This window comes from Hibiscus syriacus, unplaced genomic scaffold, assembly GCF_006381635.1.
Source record: "Hibiscus syriacus cultivar Baekdansim isolate YM2019G1 unplaced genomic scaffold, ASM638163v2 tig00113722_pilon, whole genome shotgun sequence".
NCBI classification, from domain to species: domain Eukaryota; kingdom Viridiplantae; phylum Streptophyta; class Magnoliopsida; order Malvales; family Malvaceae; genus Hibiscus; species Hibiscus syriacus.
The window spans coordinates 1,386,960-1,405,759 of NW_024063469.1; the positions used below are offsets into that span (position 1 = coordinate 1,386,960).

The 18,800-nt window shown below is 36.2% G+C and overlaps 1 protein-coding gene across 1 annotated transcript; it reads right to left on the reverse strand.

The window, feature by feature from the left end:
* Positions 1-15,156: 15,156 nt before the first annotated feature.
* Positions 15,157-17,656, reverse strand: LOC120187068. The gene is made up of 2 exons (XM_039190863.1): positions 17,271-17,656; positions 15,157-15,503 (listed from the first exon to the last, which is right to left on the reverse strand). The coding sequence occupies exons 1-2, from the start codon at positions 17,505-17,507 to the stop codon at positions 15,261-15,263; spliced, it is 480 nt and encodes a 159-aa protein (XP_039046794.1). The 5' UTR covers positions 17,508-17,656; the 3' UTR covers positions 15,157-15,260.
* Between the last annotated feature and the right edge of the window lie 1,144 nt (positions 17,657-18,800).

Sequence of the window (18,800 nt, forward strand, 5' to 3'; positions counted from 1 at the left end):
AATCTCCACCAGAAGAACCGCTTCGTGAGCCTGGTGCGGATGGTGCTGAGACTGGACTATTCATTCACCCAGAATCACCGCAATTCATTTCTGATGATGATGATAATATAGATGAAGTTCCATCAAATGTGTCACAAACTGACCCTCCAGCATACATGTATGAAGCTAATTATGGTGTAATGTACGGGCCATAATTTACTGATATGCCTCATCTTGGTAACTATGGATATTACTCATCAATAAATAATGGTGAGTTATCTTTAGGCATGGAATTTTCAAGCAAATAAGAAGTGATGATGGCTATAAAAAATTACAATATCCGTAATTCTGTTCAATCGACGGTCGACCGCTCCACGACAGAAAAATATGTATACTACTGTGTCTGACTCAAAAACGGATGCAATTGGATGGTTCGCGTATCGAAGAGGAAAAACAACAGATGAAAACTAATAGTATACAACGGTCCTCACACATGTTGTGCTGGAGGGGTCAACCAAGATCATCCCAACTTGGACTCTGAAGTGATATGTCAAGCAATCATGCCCATGGTAAAAGTAAGCTCTCATATAGTTGTTGTTGTGTTGATTTCAGCTATACAATCGCAATATGAGTACACTGTCTCCTATAAAAAAGCTTGGTTGACAAAACAAAATGTCATTGTCAAACTTCATGGCGAATGGGATGCATCTTACAACGAACTTCCAGGCTGATTTAGGTTGGTGCGGAGGTTGAATCCTAGGACAATTGTGGACTTCGAAACCTCCTATGCATACCATAATGATCAAGTTCTTCGCGATCAATGTCAATTCTACCGGGTTTTTTGGACTTACCCACAGTGCGTTAATATTGTCAAATATTGCAAGCCTGTGGTCCAGATCGATGGGACTTTCTTGTATGGAAAATACAAGCAAGTTTTATTATTGGCAGTTGTCCAAGATGGCAATCACAACATTCTTCCAGTTGTTTTTGCTCTTGTTGAAGGAGAAGATACATATTCTTGGGTTTTTTCCCTCTGAAACTTACGTGCACATGTTATCACGAGGGAAAAAATATGTGTCATTTCAGATCGCGAAGCTGGGATCAAAGCATCAATGGAGTCTTTGGGTCCAATGTGGCAACCACCCTTTGTCCAACATAGGTATTGTCTCCGACACATTGTTGTGAACTACCATGGAAGGTACAAGAAGAATGATGAGCGTCAATTAATTGTGCGTATGGGTAAGTGAAACTGATGTAGTTTGTTTTCTTTCGATCATTTTAATTTTGCAAAGAAAACAAGTTAATAAGTTATACATTTTTTGATCAGGTTACGAACTACTTCCTCAAACGTTTAAATAAATGCTTCAAGATTTACGGGCGAAAAACGAGGAAGGATACGATTACATCAGCATCATCGATAAAGAAATGTGGACGAACGCATATGATGATGGATATCAATATGGACAAATGATGACCAACTTGGCTGAGGTAATCAATTCAACCTTAAAGGGTGCACGTCACTTACCTGTAGCGGCTTTGGTAAAAACTACATATTTTTGTTTGGGGGCGGTTTTTTCGAAGCTCGGGGGACAAGCTCAAACATGGATGCAAGACGATCATGTCTATCACCCTAGATTAGTTGCAGATCTACAAAAAAAATTATTGCATCAAATGGAATGTTTGTCACAAGCTTCTCTAGAAGACATAAAATGTTTCGTGTCACATAGTTGTCGCGACCTCTTCAAGGGATTGAAGATATGTCGTTAAGAGTAAATCTACGGGACAGAACGTGCGACTGCAGGTTTTTCAAGCTCTGAAGTATTCATGCTCTCATGTGATAGCATCTTGCTCACATACACATCAAGACTATAACTGTTTTGTGGATCCCGTATACCTACTATCTGAAGTTTTTAAGGTATATGAATTTGAGTTCCCCCCATAGGTAATGACAAAGACCCCGATGAGGTTCATTATTGACTTTCGATTGTACCAAATCCTACTTTATTGAGGGAGTGTGGTCGTCCAAAATCCAATCGAATTCACTGTGATATGGATATTCGAGAAAGATCTAGACAAGAAGATGTGTGCATTGTAGAAACTCAGGACACACTAGAAAAACATGTCCACTTATGCTGTCATCAAGTAACAATTGATGAGGAACTGATGTAGTTGTTTATCAAATAATAATTTTTGTACTTTAATTTGCATTTACTTAAAGTTAATGTCATTCGATAACCGCTGATGAAGATTAAAAAAACGATACAAGAAAACGAGATTAGACGTTGGCGTTATATGTGATTATAATAAAAGAGATAATAAGTGACAAACTGAAGAAAGTTATCGAACACAATTATTAAATTTTATCAAACTAATAACAATTTGGTATTTGAATATAATTTTAAATACAACAAACTCACAATAAGTATTAAATGGTATATGATAACCAAATTACAATAACTGATATTAAATGGTAATAAACAAAATTAACCAAAATACATTAACAAAAAGTCCAACAAATTTAACAAAATAAATTAAAATAAATCCAACCAAATTAACGAAATAAAGTATTAAATGATAAATAAAAAAAATTACAATAAAAAAGTCCAATAAACAACTAAATACAAATATAATAAAAAAAATCTATCGATGCCTGCGATGCAAATGTGTTTCGCAAGGCGGTGGTTGTCGGTCTTGAGGAGGATTTTTTCGTATCAATGGTTGTGACTCATCGCTGTCATCATCATAATCATCGTCGTCATCGTCCTGAGCAGCTACATTTTGTTGATGATGAGCTAATGACGATGAAGCACCTCCATAGAATAAGGACCCTGGAGGTGTATGACTGACTATCCCACCGGCTTGCGAAAACTGGGAAAACTCATAAAACCTAGACATCGCTGAGTGTAAAAACTGTGCAGGAGGTGTCTGTGCTGCGGCCATGAGTGATGAGGCTGAACCCGCCAAAATGTGAGCATATGAACATCAAGTCAGATCTGCAAACATAGACCCATAATATCCTCCAGGAGGGGTTATATAACTTTGTGACGGTGGTGGTGACAGGGTCATAAAACCATGTGACAGTGGCGGCGGCGACATCGGGAAAGGGAATGGTGATGGCATCATCACATATGGTTGCGGTATGTAAGTCGTTGTAGACAATAGCTGCTGTGAAGGTCCTACTGTTGCAGCTGAGGATGAACCAGAAGCACCTGCTCTCCGTCCACGAGTCGGGGGACGATGGTGTTGTGTCGGTGAACATATTTGTCGACGTCGCTGAAAGGTCCGCCCTCGTGCATCCTCGGAAAGTAGAAACGATTACCCGTTACTGTTGAATCACTCATAATAACCGTCAGCAACCGTCAAGAGGTCATTAAAAATGGGCTCTCTATAGGGAAGACGCCGATGTCGATCATCTCATAACACGACCCACTAATTATGCCTCACCAGCCAATATGTATCTGTCTTGCCGCGTCTATCTGTGCTATGCAACTCGTCCATATTGCGAGGTGCTTCCGGAATTGGTTGAAAACAACCAAATTGCCGGAGCACGCGATCAAAGGAGTGCCACTCGACGATCGCATAATAGATCAAAGGGACCATCGCATCCAAACATCTGATGGGCCCCTCAACTCAGGTGGGATCACCATCCTCACATCATCATTAGAATATGACACCCATTCAAACTAAAACAAATATATATGTGATTTTTATCAAAATAATAATCTAATTATATAACTATAATCTAAAATCGATTTTTAAACATTAAAATGCATACTTGTGTGCCAACCTTCTGACCGATTAGCACCCTAATTTTTTCTAAATCATCAGGTAGCTCCTAATGATTTTTCCTATCAGTAGACCACCTATTCAAGGAAAAAAATTTATTATACACTGTATAAAATGATTAATATACGAAATCAGTTATATAATTACCTCAGTAGTAACGGAAATATAAATAGGTTATTGACAACGGGACATAAAAAGGGTAATCAATATCATGCCCAAGACTGCAGCAGTAGGAGACATCCGCCGATAGCATTTTTCATGTAGTCAGTGGCTCGACACATCTCCCTGTACAGGAAAGTCAAAATTGTCGAGCTCTAACTGAGTGATTCGGCCAGACGAAAGTCGCCAAGATGTCATAACCACATACAGTGAACTTGGTTGCACGATTTGTCCGGCATCAGCAACCCTCCTATCAGCTGTAGTATGCATGCACGTGCATACATTTTAACTTCATCATCAGAGGCGTCATTGCTCAACTCCCGAAAATTGGCATCTAACTAATTTAACGGTATCCGACCACCGTTAAAACTTTTCGGGACACGTCCTAGATACTCCCGACACAAAGCAGTCCAGGAACGTGCGTCATCCCCGATATCACATCTCCATCCACCGGAAGCCCCAGGTGCATAGAAACATCCTCAAGTGTAATCATCTATCTTCCAGTAACCCTCATATCTACCTATGTGACAGAATCCAGCCTCTACTAAATACGACAAGACACAGCTAGGTATCACTAACTTAAGGTTCCTAATAAAATGATCTAATACACGGTCTCTCTCCTAAAATTAAATAATTATAAAAATTAATTTTTAAACTAATAATCATGCATTAAATAAATAAATAAATTATTACTAATAATTTAAATTAAATTAAATTAAAACGTTAAAATGTTACCGTATCAGTAAAATATCGAGATATATGATTTACATCCAAGCGAAGTAGATCGCCTTCTATTTTATATCTGCAAAAATTTAATTAAATAAAATATTAAAAAATTTAAATACTTAAATAAATTACAAAAAAATAGTAAATATAATAAAATATACCTTAAACAATTATAAGAGAATATAAGAGTATTTGAGAGAAGTTGAGAGGATTTGGTGTGATGAAAGTGATTGAGAATGGAGATATTTATAAGGACAGATGGGGGTGTGAACGGCCGGGGTAGGTGGGTAATTAAACCTAAGGCGCGTCGTAGGGGGTGCACTTTTCTGACGCGTGTCAGATTTCAAGGTGAGGTGCGGCCCCTGCCCCGCGCTATACCCCTATGTGACGTAAGGCGTGCCCCAAGGGCCGCGCTTTAGACTCGTGTATCTATGTCAGCATAAGGCGCGCTTCAGGGGGCGTGCCTTACCCCATGTGGCTCCAGATCAACGTAAAACGCGCTGCAGGGGTCGCGCCTTACTGCAAAAGGGTGTTAAATCGAGAAAGATAGTTTGAATGGTGCCTGACAAGGAAATATATAGGATATATGTGATATATTAGGGAAAACGCCATTTTATTTGGTATAATTCATTTTTTGGCTAGTTTATATTTTCTGATTTTGTTGTAAACTATTATTCTAATTTTTCACTTGGAAACATGTTTCCTTGTTTTACATGTTCTTTAAGCTCATTAATTTCATCTTCGGATTTGATTAATAAAGCTACCCTTCGATGATATATATATATATATATATATATGAGAAAATAACCTCCGTGACCGAAAATGCTTTATAATATACGATTTTAACCAACTTTTTTTGGATTTGCGAAAATGACCAACAAATTCGCAACGCGAACTCCTATTTTGCAACCAAGTTTCCAAATTTGCAACGCGATTATGTAAATTGCAACGCGAATTTGTAAATCACAACACATAAGTCAAATTCGCAACACAAAAGTCAAATTCGCAAAGTGCGTTTATTTTCGCAACGCGGATTTTATTTTCGAATTCGAAACACAATATTAATTGAGAAACACAAATGTAAACATTATTATCGCAAATTATAACCTAAAACCCTAAATCACATCTCAATCCCATCTCCATCTCTCACTCTCAACGACGACATCCGTCCCCATCTCCGACAAAATCTATACCCATCTCCAGCGAAATCCGTCTATCTCAATCTCTCAGAGCAACCCTCACAACCATTCACAGTCATAAATGGAAAATCAACCACTGAGGGTTAGTTTAATCTCTTATTTTTATTTTGAAATTGTTGTATTATTATTAGATTTTTCTGATATTGATGATAAATTTACTGGTAATTTCAATATATAATCTATAACAATTTCACTTAGATTGCTTAGTAAATTCATTCGGTTGCTACCAATACTGCCCTGTGAAATTAGTATTTGTCTTTGTTTTGTCTTTTTGTTGAAGAAATGCAATTCATTCAAGATTCAATTTGCAGAAGAATAGTTTTTGAAACTTAAATTCACAACACGAAAATGAAAATCGCAACGCGAACATGAAAATCGCAACGCGATTTTAGTTTCGCGTTGCGATTTTTATTTTCGTGTTGCGATTTTCATGTTCGCGTTGCGATTTTCTAGTTTCGCGTTTCGATTTTAATTTTCGCGTTGCGAATTTAAGTTTCAGAAACTACTCTTATTATGTAAATTGAAACTTGAATGAATTGCATTACTTCAACCGAAAAACAAAGACAAATACTAACTTCACAGTGTTGTGAATTTAAGTTTCAAGAATAAACTACTACTCTTTATGTTGTCCTTGAACCTGCACTAAACATATATGTTGTCCTTTTAAATGTTTATATAAGTGCTTACTTCTGGAATGTTATATGATGTTTTGTGAACTATGATGAAATAATGACTTGGGTAAATATCGTGCTAGTTTGAAACATATTTGGCTTTGTTTTCACTTTTTAATATCATGTCTGTTTATAGTGTATAATTTTTAGTTTTTGGTATATCTAACTTTGTATGTTTATTATTTTTGTAGAATTTTTTTTCGGCTGCATTGACCTTAAGGAATAAATTAAGCATAGCCACTAAAATTGCTTCGACGCTTACACCTCTACAAAGAAAATTGTTTAAAGATACTTGCTTCGGGTCATGGCTGAAAGTACAACATCCGGGTGGAGATGCTATGTTGACACATTTGTTTCTTCAGACCATGACTAACGATCTACTCAAGAGGATACAACGTGGTGATGAAGAGATATGGTTTCATTTTCCTCCGGCATATACTTGTTTTGGGTGGGAGGAGTTTTGCTTAATCACTGGTCTACGCTTCGGACACGATGATGTAACCCAGTACACTAGTCATATCTCCCACCCATCATGGTTATCTCGAGTTTTTCCTAAGCTGGAAAAGTCGAGCCGAGTTTACACGTCGATGACTTGAAGAGATTATTTGTTAAAGATGGTTTTACTCGGATGGATGGCCTTGATGTTGTCCGAGTATGCCATTTATTACTTTTGCATACCGGATTTTTAGGCAAAGATGGCATACAATCTATCTCTGAGGACCTAATATTATTGGTAGATGACCTAAATGCATGGAACTTGTTTCCGTGGGGTTCATATCTATGGAAAGCTACCTGGAAAAAGTTGTCGTCTGCCTTTGAGGACCGAAAAAGTTTGCGGGACGATGGTTCTAAATACACTTTGACAGGCTTTACTTGGGCCTTTAAGGTAAGAATTTCTATATAATGTTTCCAAAATTATAATTAATTATTTAACAATTACTAATGTTTGTGTATTATATTATTATTTGTAGATTTGGATATTTGAGGCTTTCCCCAGCATGCAGACATATGCGATAAAAAATTAAATGATATTCCTAGGGCTATTACCTGGAAGAGGATCCGCATGTTGGATTGGGAAGAGTTACTCCTATATACGACGATGAATGATGTAAGTTAACACACAAATAATACCATATATAAACAAGTTATTACTAGTACACAAACAAGTTATTACTAGTACACGTTTAACTTTGTTTGAACTTTTATATTGTTAGGAGGCTAACTATCCATTACAGTGACTGACACCCACAGAGACTGAGCTTGCCACTGATTGGTGGCAAGCTAGTAAGTTGTTTTTTGATAAGACGGATGATGAGCACCCCCCACTTCGAGAGCCATCACCTGATCTGGCCGATTCTACAGCTCGACACCCGGAGCCATCATCTGATCGAGCCTCTTCTCCACCTCCACCATCACCTATTCCATCACATCATCGAGTCTCTTCTCCACTATCACCTCATGATAGGCGACGGACAAAGAGGTCACGACATTTATCTCCCTGTTCTCCACCTCCACGGGATGAGTTAGGGGTGTTACGTGACACAAACAAGTTATTACTAGTACACGTTTAACTTTGTTTGAACTTTTATATTGTTAGGAGGCTAACTATCCATTACAGTGACTGACACCCACAGAGGCTGAGCTTGCCACTGATTGGTGGCAAGCTAGTAAGTTGTTTTTTGATAAGACGGATGATGAGCACCCCCCACTTCGAGAGCCATCATCTGATCTGGCCGATTCTACAGCTCGACACCCGGAGCCATCATCTGATCGAGCCTCTTCTCCACCTCCACCATCACCTATTCCATCACATCATCGAGTCTCTTCTCCACCATCACCTCATGATAGGCGACGGACAAAGAGGTCACGACATTTATCTCCCTGTTCTCCACCTCCACGGGATGAGTTAGGGGTGTTACGTGATGAGGTCGGTGCTTTGCGTCATGAGGTCGATACTTTACGTGAAGACAATGGTGCATGGCGTGATGAGGTTCGATCTTTACGTGGGGAGGTAGATTTTTTACGCGATGACAATGGTGAGCTACGTGGTGAGGTATCTACTTTACATGATGAGGTTGCCGCTCTACGCGAGATTATTTCATCGTTGCAGAATGAGGTTCATACTTTACACAATGAGGTAAATTTGTTTAATACTATACTAAAAATGTAAATAACCTTTTTTCGGCATTATTTATTTATTTATTTACTGATTTATGTATTAATTTATTTTCAGCGGCCCGATAAGGTAGATGCTTTACGTCGGGTTTTTCTTGCACGACGAGGTTCACGCATCAGACGTCGTGCACGTGTCATTACGTCTTCGTTCACCCCACTAGTGCCAAGACTCAGTAAGAAGAAGCCTGATGTACTTATCATCGTTCAAAAGGTGTCTCCTATCGTTCACGAGGCCCCTCTCACCGTTCAAGAGGCCCATGTCATCGTTTAAGAGGTCAAGCCCGCCGTTCAAGAACTCGATTCACATGGCGTCATATGTCGACATATTGATAAAACCCCTCCCGTGCCCGATATGATGGATGTGAGTTGGCTTTCGTATGTGTTACCGGTCAGTACCATTCCTCAGCAGGAGAGGGAAACACTACCGAACACAATTACGGATAATACCCTTTGGGCTAAGACCGGAGTTGATTTTTATCTACATGAGTGGAGCAAGGGGTGTTATTCTGACCTATGCAAACTCGACGATGTTATGCATTTGTTTCTTGATCGGTCTTGGTGGGGTATTTTATTAGGGGTTGAAGATAATGGCTATCTCGAAGGGGTGGTAAGTCTTATATTCTTCTTATATTGCATTTTTATTAATTTTTTTAAAAATTATTAATAAATTCACTAATATATGTATTTTTTTTATAAAACAACATATTAATGCATGGGTGTCACGTCTTCTAATAATAAGGAAATTGAGGAAAATAAGAAATACTCGATGGACTATTATGCCGACGTCTTTTCATGTAGCTCACTTGAAGGATCTGAGAGATGCTTCATATACGTTGGGTAATGGAAAAGCTAAACTTTATCCTGCGTGGTGGGAGGTCGATAATGTTAGTATTTATTTTTTGAATATTTTAAAGGTTTTCATAAATTTTATTTGATGTGCGCAATTGGTGGGGTATTTTATTAGGGGTTGAAGATAATGGCTACCTCGAAGGGGTGGTAAGTCTTATATTCTTCTTATATTGCATTTTGATTAATTTTTTTTAAATTATTAATAAATTCACTAATATATGTATTTTTTTATAAATCTGCATATTGATGCATGGGTGTCACGTCTTCTAATAATAAGGAAATTGAGGAAAATAAGAAATACTCGATGGATTATTATGCCGACGTCTTTTCACGTAGCTCACTTGAAGGATCCGAGATATGCTTCATATACGTTGGGTAATGGAAAAACTAAACTTTATCCTGCGTGGTGGGAGGTCGTTAGTATTTATTTTTTGAATATTTTAAAGGTTTCATAAATTTTATTTGATGTGCGCAATTATTTATGATTGCTTGTGTTTATCCCTATTTTGAAACGTCGCCATTGGCTTATCGTCGAGCTTCAGCTCCAATCCCTGAAGACAATGGTATATGACAACATGTTGAATTACATACCATTGTTTGATTTGAGAGATATTATTTGTAAGGGATGGAGCTCTCATTTGGCTAAATACTTGGACGCGATTGATTATTGGACTAATTCTGGAAATAAGAAGCCAAAAAAGTTCAAAGTTACAATGATCAGAGACGATACCGCGCCACAACAAACGGAGGGAGCCAGAGGGGATTGTCGTCCTCTTGTATGCATGTGCTTGGAGCGTTTGACGACAGGAAGTAAACACCTTCTACCTCCCACAGATAGAGATAGAGCTGCAGTAGGCTTATGGTTTCGGTATTTTATGGCTCGAGCGATATATGCAAGACGTTGCCTACCTGCATCCGCGTGCTAAAAGTTTGCATAAATAATTGGTAAGTTTGAGCAAGTGTTGTTAACATATATACTCTTTGTTGGTTTGAAAATGTTTGGTTAAGTACCTAGAATTCAATAATTTGTTGTTTGTTGGTTTTAGATGTGTAGAAAGTGTTGTTTGAGCAAATGTTTGGTTTCTGTAGGTTATTACTGACGTGAGCTGCGTGAAATTAATGTATTTGTGCATAAACAACTGTCTGGGGTACACTTTTTTTTCCTTGTTTAATTGAATTTTACATTGATTTGTTCTCTTTATAAAAGTTGATTTGTTGAGGAAATAAGAATTATTTTTTGCTTGTTGATTTGTAAAAGTTGATTTGTTTAATTGATGTGTAAATAAGAATTCTTTTTTACTTGTTTCATTGATTTGTAAAAGTTGATTTGTTTAAATTCAATCTGCATTATGTTGAAGGCAAAAAAGACTGTTGAAGGTACACTTTCGCAACGCGAAAGTCAAATTCGCGTTACGATTTTCTCGCTGCGATAGTCAAATTCGCGTTGCGATTTTCTCGTCGCGATAGTCAAATTCGCAACGCGAAAGTCAAATTCGTATTGCAATAGTCAAATTTGCAACGTTAAAGTTAAATTCGCAACGCGAAAGTCAAATTCGCGTTGTAATTTTCGGTTTGCGATTTTGATTTTCGCGTTGCGAATTTAACTTTCGCAACAATCGTAACGTGAATTTGACTTTCGCGTTGCGAATTCAAGGAAAACACATTCAAAAAGATAAAAGATAACAATCTGATAAGTGATAACAACTGAACAGATCATAACAATGTTCAAACTCAAGTTACTAATAAATGTCTAACTGAAAATGTATGCATTCACACATAAAATACACATAATACAAATTTTGCATTTAAAAATCACCTAAGTTAATAAGTCCCAAAAGGTGAAGCCGGTTGTGATTGGGATTTTGATTTTGATTATGATTTTGATTTCCTTTTGCTTGGCACCATATGAGCTTTGGATTTTGATGAGGATCCATATTTTGGTAGAAGAAAAGATGATTGTGATGGCACTGGTGATCCACAAATCAACCTTATATGACCACTTTCCTTGCACCGATTTCATGTCGATATCCTCTTCTCTTCACCTTTAGACGGTATACGATCGTGATTTTTTGGTCGGCTAGGTAGCCTGCTGTCTATGACTGGCGGCAAAACTGTTTGTAAGTCATTCGGTATGTCCTACTCAGAAGGATGTGGAATAGGGTAGACAATCTCGGCATAAGTCTGTTGATATACTTCTATACTGTAGCAATCCATAGCGTATGCGCTTGAATCATCTTGGTTTAGATGAAGAGCAACTTTTATAATATGGCCACACAGATAACCATATGTTTGCCATTTCATACAACTACACGTTTTTGCATTTAGATCGGCAAGCACATTTAAGTTATTATACAATACTTCAAACAAAGTGTTTGAACATGGTTCAACTCTCCATGACGTTGACTTCACAACACGTTTAGTGATCTTTTTTCAGTCCATGGTGTAACACGACGTTCCAATGTTCCTGTAAGTTTAAATAAATAATACTTAGTAAAATATATGATAAGTTACGAATTTAAAGAAATAATACTTGCATGGTTTCTTTTCTTGTAGTACCACTGTTGAATAGAGGCTCGAAAAAACTTCATTAACATAGTAATGGGTAATTTCCGGGAATGACGACTTAGAGCGTTGATTGATTCTGCACTATTAGACGTCATGAAACCATATCTTGCTCCAAGTTGATGTACTCTTGACCATCTTTCAAACCCGACATCTTCTAGTGTTTAAACACATTGAGGCAAAACACGTCTTAAACAATTTATATGCTTATTAAAATCCACTTCCCGATAAGCTTTTACTGCCTTCCAGTATGTCCATTTGTGATTTTTTATACCATCAGACCTTGATTTTAGATTTCTGTACAAATGAACACCACAAAGTCCATGAAAAGCATCTGGGAAACACCTTCTAACAGCGTTGTCAATTGAGTTTGCCTTATCAGATATGATTGTCAGATTGCTAATAAGGCCTATACAATCCCTGAGATACCTCATAAACCATGTACATGAATCAGAGGTTTCAGATTTGGCAACCCCGTAAGCTATTGACAGTGTCCCATTGTTAGCATCCATGGCTAATGCTAATAAGTTTACTCCAAGGTATCGACCTTTCAAATGTGCTTCGTCAACTATAATAACTGGGCGCATGCAAGTAATAAACGAACGAATCTACAAAATAATATACACAAGAAATATAATCATTTAAATATGAAATGCATGTAACTAACAAAAATGAGTCAACAAAATTATATTGATTTACTGACCGCAACACCAATTGCGATAAACAACATCTCAAAGCGTTCATGTCTATCTGTTTTGATATGAGTTACCGACCCAGGATTTTTCAGCTTTAAATTGTGACAATAAGCCGGCAGTTGGGCAAACGATGCTTCTGGAGACCCCCTCAATAATTCCAAGGCATAACATTTGGCTCTCCAAGCTTGAGAATATGAGATACTAATCTTGAACCGAGCATTCATGTCAGTCATAATTTCATGTCCCCGATATACCCTTTCATTCAAAAACATTAACTCACCCAAAAAACCACCCAACACCTTTTTGTTTGCCTGTCTATGGTGAGGAAAAACTTGGGTTCTTGAACATGTATATTTATCAATAAAAGTCCTAACTTGAAACATTTCACAACCTTTTATCCTCCTTGCAATCATACGCCACATACAGTTTTTGTCAGTCATACACTTTGTTTCGAAACGATCTTTGCTTGATTTGTTAACTTTTAGTTGATAGCCATCTTCCAGACATTTCATATACAAAGCTATCTTCAAGTCTTCCTTTGTATCAAAACAATCATCTTTCTTGATACGAATAACTTGTGTATAACAATCAACTGCTATCTTTACCAACTCTTCTTCCGGTAGCTGAAGTAATTCTGGCATATTCCAGTTATACTCCCGTGGCATTTTCTTCTTTTTCTTTTCTTCGGGGACTTCTTCTTTTTCTTCTTCAGGGTTTTATGAATTACATAATGGATGTTCAACATGTTCATTCACAATCGTAACTTCCTCCTCATTATCATCAACAACATCTTCCTAAGCAGCGACTGTTTCATCATCAAAATTTGGGTATTGACCAATATCAAAATCATTACACGCAGGGTCTATTTCTTCTTCTGAAACATCATCAAAATCCGAGTATTGATAAAGATCAAAGTCCGGGTATTGACCAAGATCAAATTTCGAATACTGACTAGTACTCACAATTTTTTTTGTTGGCTCATAATCGTCTAACTGGTCAATACGAAAATCGGAATTTAGTGCTGAAAGTTGATTGAGATTTGGATTAGGAAAAGGTTGTGGGTTTTGAGATTGTGTTTGGTATTGGAAATGTGGTGAAACAAAATTTTCTTGGTGATGAAATTGTGGTGGAACCATTAAATTTTGAGGTTGATAATAACGTTGTACATTGTGAGCACTATAAACTGGGGTTGAAGAACTGAGTTGATTACTACCCGCTACTAACCCAACTTCACTACTTCTAGGTTCAACAACATACAATGTAACATCATCTTGCGAAACACTAATGTAAGCAATGAACCGTTCAACATCTTCATTGTTGGTTAACGAATAAACTTTACATTTTTTCTGATAAGTAGCTTAAATCCACTTAGATGCTCTAAATTCAATTTCTTTGCAATACGTAACATTAGAGTTTCATAAGTTAACTTTTTTAATGACAGTTTTAGTTGAAGATTCATGAGTAAAGGCACATATTGTAAAACACCATGAACATTCTCTCATGACCATCCAAAACACAAATCTATCCAAACATGATCAACATTAGATGATTTCATTCTACAAATTGTAAATTAATTTATTAAACAAACGAGCTATAAACTAGATATCAACACTAACTTAGAGAAAAAACATACTTTTATTAAGTTGATAGTTGATAATTTGAGAGAGAAATCATTGAAAAATTTTATAGAAATAAAATTATGTAAAAAAAAATTAAAGATGAGAAATGATGTCGTTGGATATAGGAACGGATGTCGCCGGAGAGAGTGATAGATGGAGATGAAATAAGTTGTGATTTAGGGATTTAGGTTATGAGTTGATGCTGCTGCATAGTTATATACCCAAAACATTTGTGTTGCGAAACTAAAACCTGTTGCGAATTCGAAAATCGAGTTACGAATTTGAAATTCAATTGCGGATTTGAAATTCAATGTTGCTAATTTGCCTTCTGTATTACGATTTACAAATTCGCCTTACAAATTTGGAAACTGGGTTGGGAAATAAGAGTTCGCTTTACAAATTTGAGAATGCGTTGCGAATTTATTTGTCATTTTCGCAAATTCAAAAAAAATTAGTTAAAATCGTATATTATAAGACATTTTCAGTCACTGAGGTTATTTTCTATATATATATATATATATATATATAAAAGTTTGACATTAAAAATGACAAATTTAGGTGTCAAATTAGATATTTTTAAAAAATACATATTAAAAGGGCGATAAATTCATATATTAGATTTTTAATTTCTTTACCCACATCCGATTAGCAAAGCTCAAAGTTGGGAAAAAAGAAAATCTATACAGGACGACTTGGATCTTTGATGAAAGAGCCGGCATTTTTAAAAGCCTAAACAAATAAATACTCTGAGATACTGATACAGTCAAATGCAGAAGTTAGAACAATGAAAAGGAAGAATCTATTTTAAAAAATGGTGACAGGTTTTTCTAGACCCAAGAATCATACCCATTTCAGTCTTCCCTGATACTCCACCCACTGCTGGATTTTACCATCATGGGACATCACCTGAGTCGTCACCTTAGCTCGTCTTGTACTGTACTTCACTACGAACTTGGGGTATGGCTTCTGCTCATTTTCTTCACTAGCTGCACCTGATGTTTCCTGAAAGACTTCATCAAGTAACTCATCTGCTACGTCTCCATCTTCATCGATCCTAAGACGCTTTGCATACCATTTCAAACCCTGAATTGAAAATTCAACACAAAAATGTTTGCCACTTGAAGCATGCCTGATGAAGACACGCGATAAAATAAGTAGTTGTGGCAGGTTGACACAACCGAAAGTGGGGAAAATTTTATTATATGTGAAAGTAATGCTCAGAAGCGGCCAATGAATGAAACCAACAGCCTGGTATACACCTATCTCTTAGAACTGAACACCGTACCAATAAAAGCTACTGCAACTTCCACATGGACATTCATTTGTCTCAAGCTTATATGAAGTGATCAATGGTAAATAATGTTATTCACTGCTAGAAACAGCACCAATAATAAGTTGAATTTCAGCCACCCTCTCCATCTACTTCTTTAATTCACCTACTAGGCATAAAAGAAATTTAACCAACGTCCAAAATGTGACAGATTTTGATCCAAAGGTAAAGTGAACCCAAGATCAACTTGCAAAGGAAAAAAATAACATCTTCACATTTACATGTCAACATGTTTTTTAAACACAAATTCCTGTAGCATTGTCATGTCCTGCAAATCACTTATGTCTTAGTGTTAGTTTTCTACCAATTCTAAAACTAAATCTAACCACCATCAAAAGAAGGTAATAACAACTGTGCTAGAAGAAACACTCACAAGCAAGAAAGTCCATTCCTAATTCTAAAATGGAACAAAATAACAATATAACACTTCTATCCATAAATATAATACTTGTTAGATCAGAATTCAGATATGGACAAATGAAAACAAATAAGTTAGCACGTGCTTGGATGACTACAGATTTGCTCATGAATAACATTATATCTAGTTGATAAGGGGGGGGGGGGAGGATGGAAATCCGAAACCGACCACCAAAGATTCATCCCCAACCAGAGAGATTTTCTAGAACGACTCCCATATTTATTGAACAATAAGTCAAGACAGGAATTTGAGGGAAGCAAAAAAAGAAGGGAAGTTATATCTTTTAGTAAATGAAGAGAAACAAAAGACAGAAAAGGGATCAAAATAAAGAATTGATAATAAAAACATAAGCTAAACAAAAGTAATCGGTTGTGTCTAATATGCATTAGAATGCATCTTCCTGAGCTTCAAGCCATCAAATACAATAGGATCTGATCTATCGTTGCAGATTTTCCATGAACATCAGAGACAACAATGTGGAGGACAACTGAGAATTGACTCAAAATGACTAAATTTCGAACAGCCTACTTGATATAAACATTAGAAACTCCACTCCATCATGATTTAAAACAGCAATCAAGCATGCCAACTGATTTCATTAACAGTAGATGTACCAGAAAAATTCAAGTAGCAATCTTGGATGGAAATCCAATGCTGAAGTTAGAAGATGCCAGATAGCACCAAACCCAGTTAAAAATTATATAAGGAATATGATCTGGCCTGAAAGTACCCTCTATCAGATAGGTCCTGTCTTCAAGGACATCAAAGATTCTAGTATAAAAAATCTTTCAACCAAGCTAACCTCAAGCTCTTAACAACCTAACTACACGATTCAACGTCACTTCTCCCTCACTTAATTCCGAATTATTAAAGCTTAAACATTGGTTTCTAGCTTAACTGAACCAAAAATGACTAGCAACACTGAATCTCTTATTCAGAAAACCATCTTTAAGCTGCGTAACTCTACTACACAGAAGTCAACTCATAACAACAAAAAAAAGTACTAACTACATTTACCATTATATCAAGAACCCACAGCTTAAAATTTGGAAACTAGGGAAAAACACCATTAGAAAATAAATCGAACGAAACTGGGATGGACCTGGACGCCGCCTTTACCGGAAGCGGAGAGGAGAAGGACGGGACCGGGCTGGGAACGATCGACGGCGACTTGAACAGGGAAGCTAAAACCCCTTCGAGGAAGGCCGGTTTCTTGAAAAACGGGACGGTTACCGGGTGTTTCATTATCGCTTTTATGGTCGTTTTCTTGGTCTTTTACTTCGTTAGCATCGTCTCTGGCGAACCCCAAAAACCCCGCTATTCTTCTAAAGAAGCGCATAATGAAAGATCAACTACGATCGATAACTGAACCGGAAGGGCCAAGCTATGCAAATCGGAATCAGGAGAGCAAAGAAAAGAAATCTATAGTTCGTCGAGAGCGATGGCGAAAGTGGAAGAGAGATAAATGTTTGGGGAAACTAGAAAACACGATCGGAGAAACGTGATTTACTACAGAAACTAGCTTTTGCTGGGGACTTTAACTGTTTGTGTAAACTACAGAAATGGTCACTAAATATTTAGATAGTCTGTACTTTGATCACAAAAATCTAAAACTTTTATTTTTCAGTATGAATAACATGTCTGATTCGAGGCAGGAATATTCTCCAACTTAAAATTGAACAAATGGTTTCAATTTTCAACGATGAGTAGAGACTGAGGGTTAATTGTTTTTAGAATCAAGACTAAAACGATACAATATGTAAAGTTAAAAGACCAAATTTGTTATTAAATCAAGGTTAAACTACGTATTTAGTACTTAAACTATCAGTTTCGGTCTGTTTTAGTATCTAAATTTTTACTTTTTTTTAAATCATACCTGACGTTTAATTTTTTTTCATTTTAGTACAAAACCATTACAAGTTTAATGGAACTTTTTGTCCGCTATATTTTTCATAGGTAAATTACATCATTAATAATTTAACTATATTTTCACTCATATTTTGACCATTGAAGTTTAAAATTTTGAATTTAAATTCTCAACTTTCAAATTACTCATGTTTTAATCACTCTAATTTTATTTTATTAATAATATTTGGTGACATGATATTTTTTATTATTTTATTAGTATATAATTAAAATAAAAAATTGAAATTAAAAGTTAGAGTGACTAAATTAGGAGTAATTTGAAAGTTAAGTAATTAAATTAAAAAAATTAAACTTCAATAATCAAAGCATGAGTGAGAAGATAGTTAAGATATGAATGATGTAATTTCCTCATAAAAAAGTGTAAAAGTTGTAATAGTTTCTTTAAGTTTTTAATGATGTTTATTAAAATGAAACAAAAATTAAACGTTAAATATGATTTTAAAAAAAATTAAAAATTTATATATTAAAATAATTAAAACTGATAGTTTAAATATTAAATACGTTGACCAAAACGGGACTATGAGAATAAGCGAGTGACTCCATACACGTTATTGGAACAATTTTACCCGCAAGAAGCATGAGAAGGCAGATAACAGGTCTTTTCCTACTTTTCATTTGCCTTTAATACATTCTTTTGAATTATTTTTTCAACCCACCAATATTGTTGTGAAATTTCAAGCGTTCATATATTGGTTTGACCTAAGGC

Bases quoted from the DNA above. Each gene is read 5' to 3' on its own strand.
- LOC120187068 (XM_039190863.1), bottom strand. From the start codon at position 17,507: ATGCGCTTCTTTAGAAGAATAGCGGGGTTTTTGGGGTTCGCCAGAGAC. The intron at 15,504-17,270 runs GTCCATCCCAGT...TTTTCAATTCAG, and splicing joins CCGGTAAAGGCGGCGTCCAG to GGTTTGAAATGGTATGCAAA.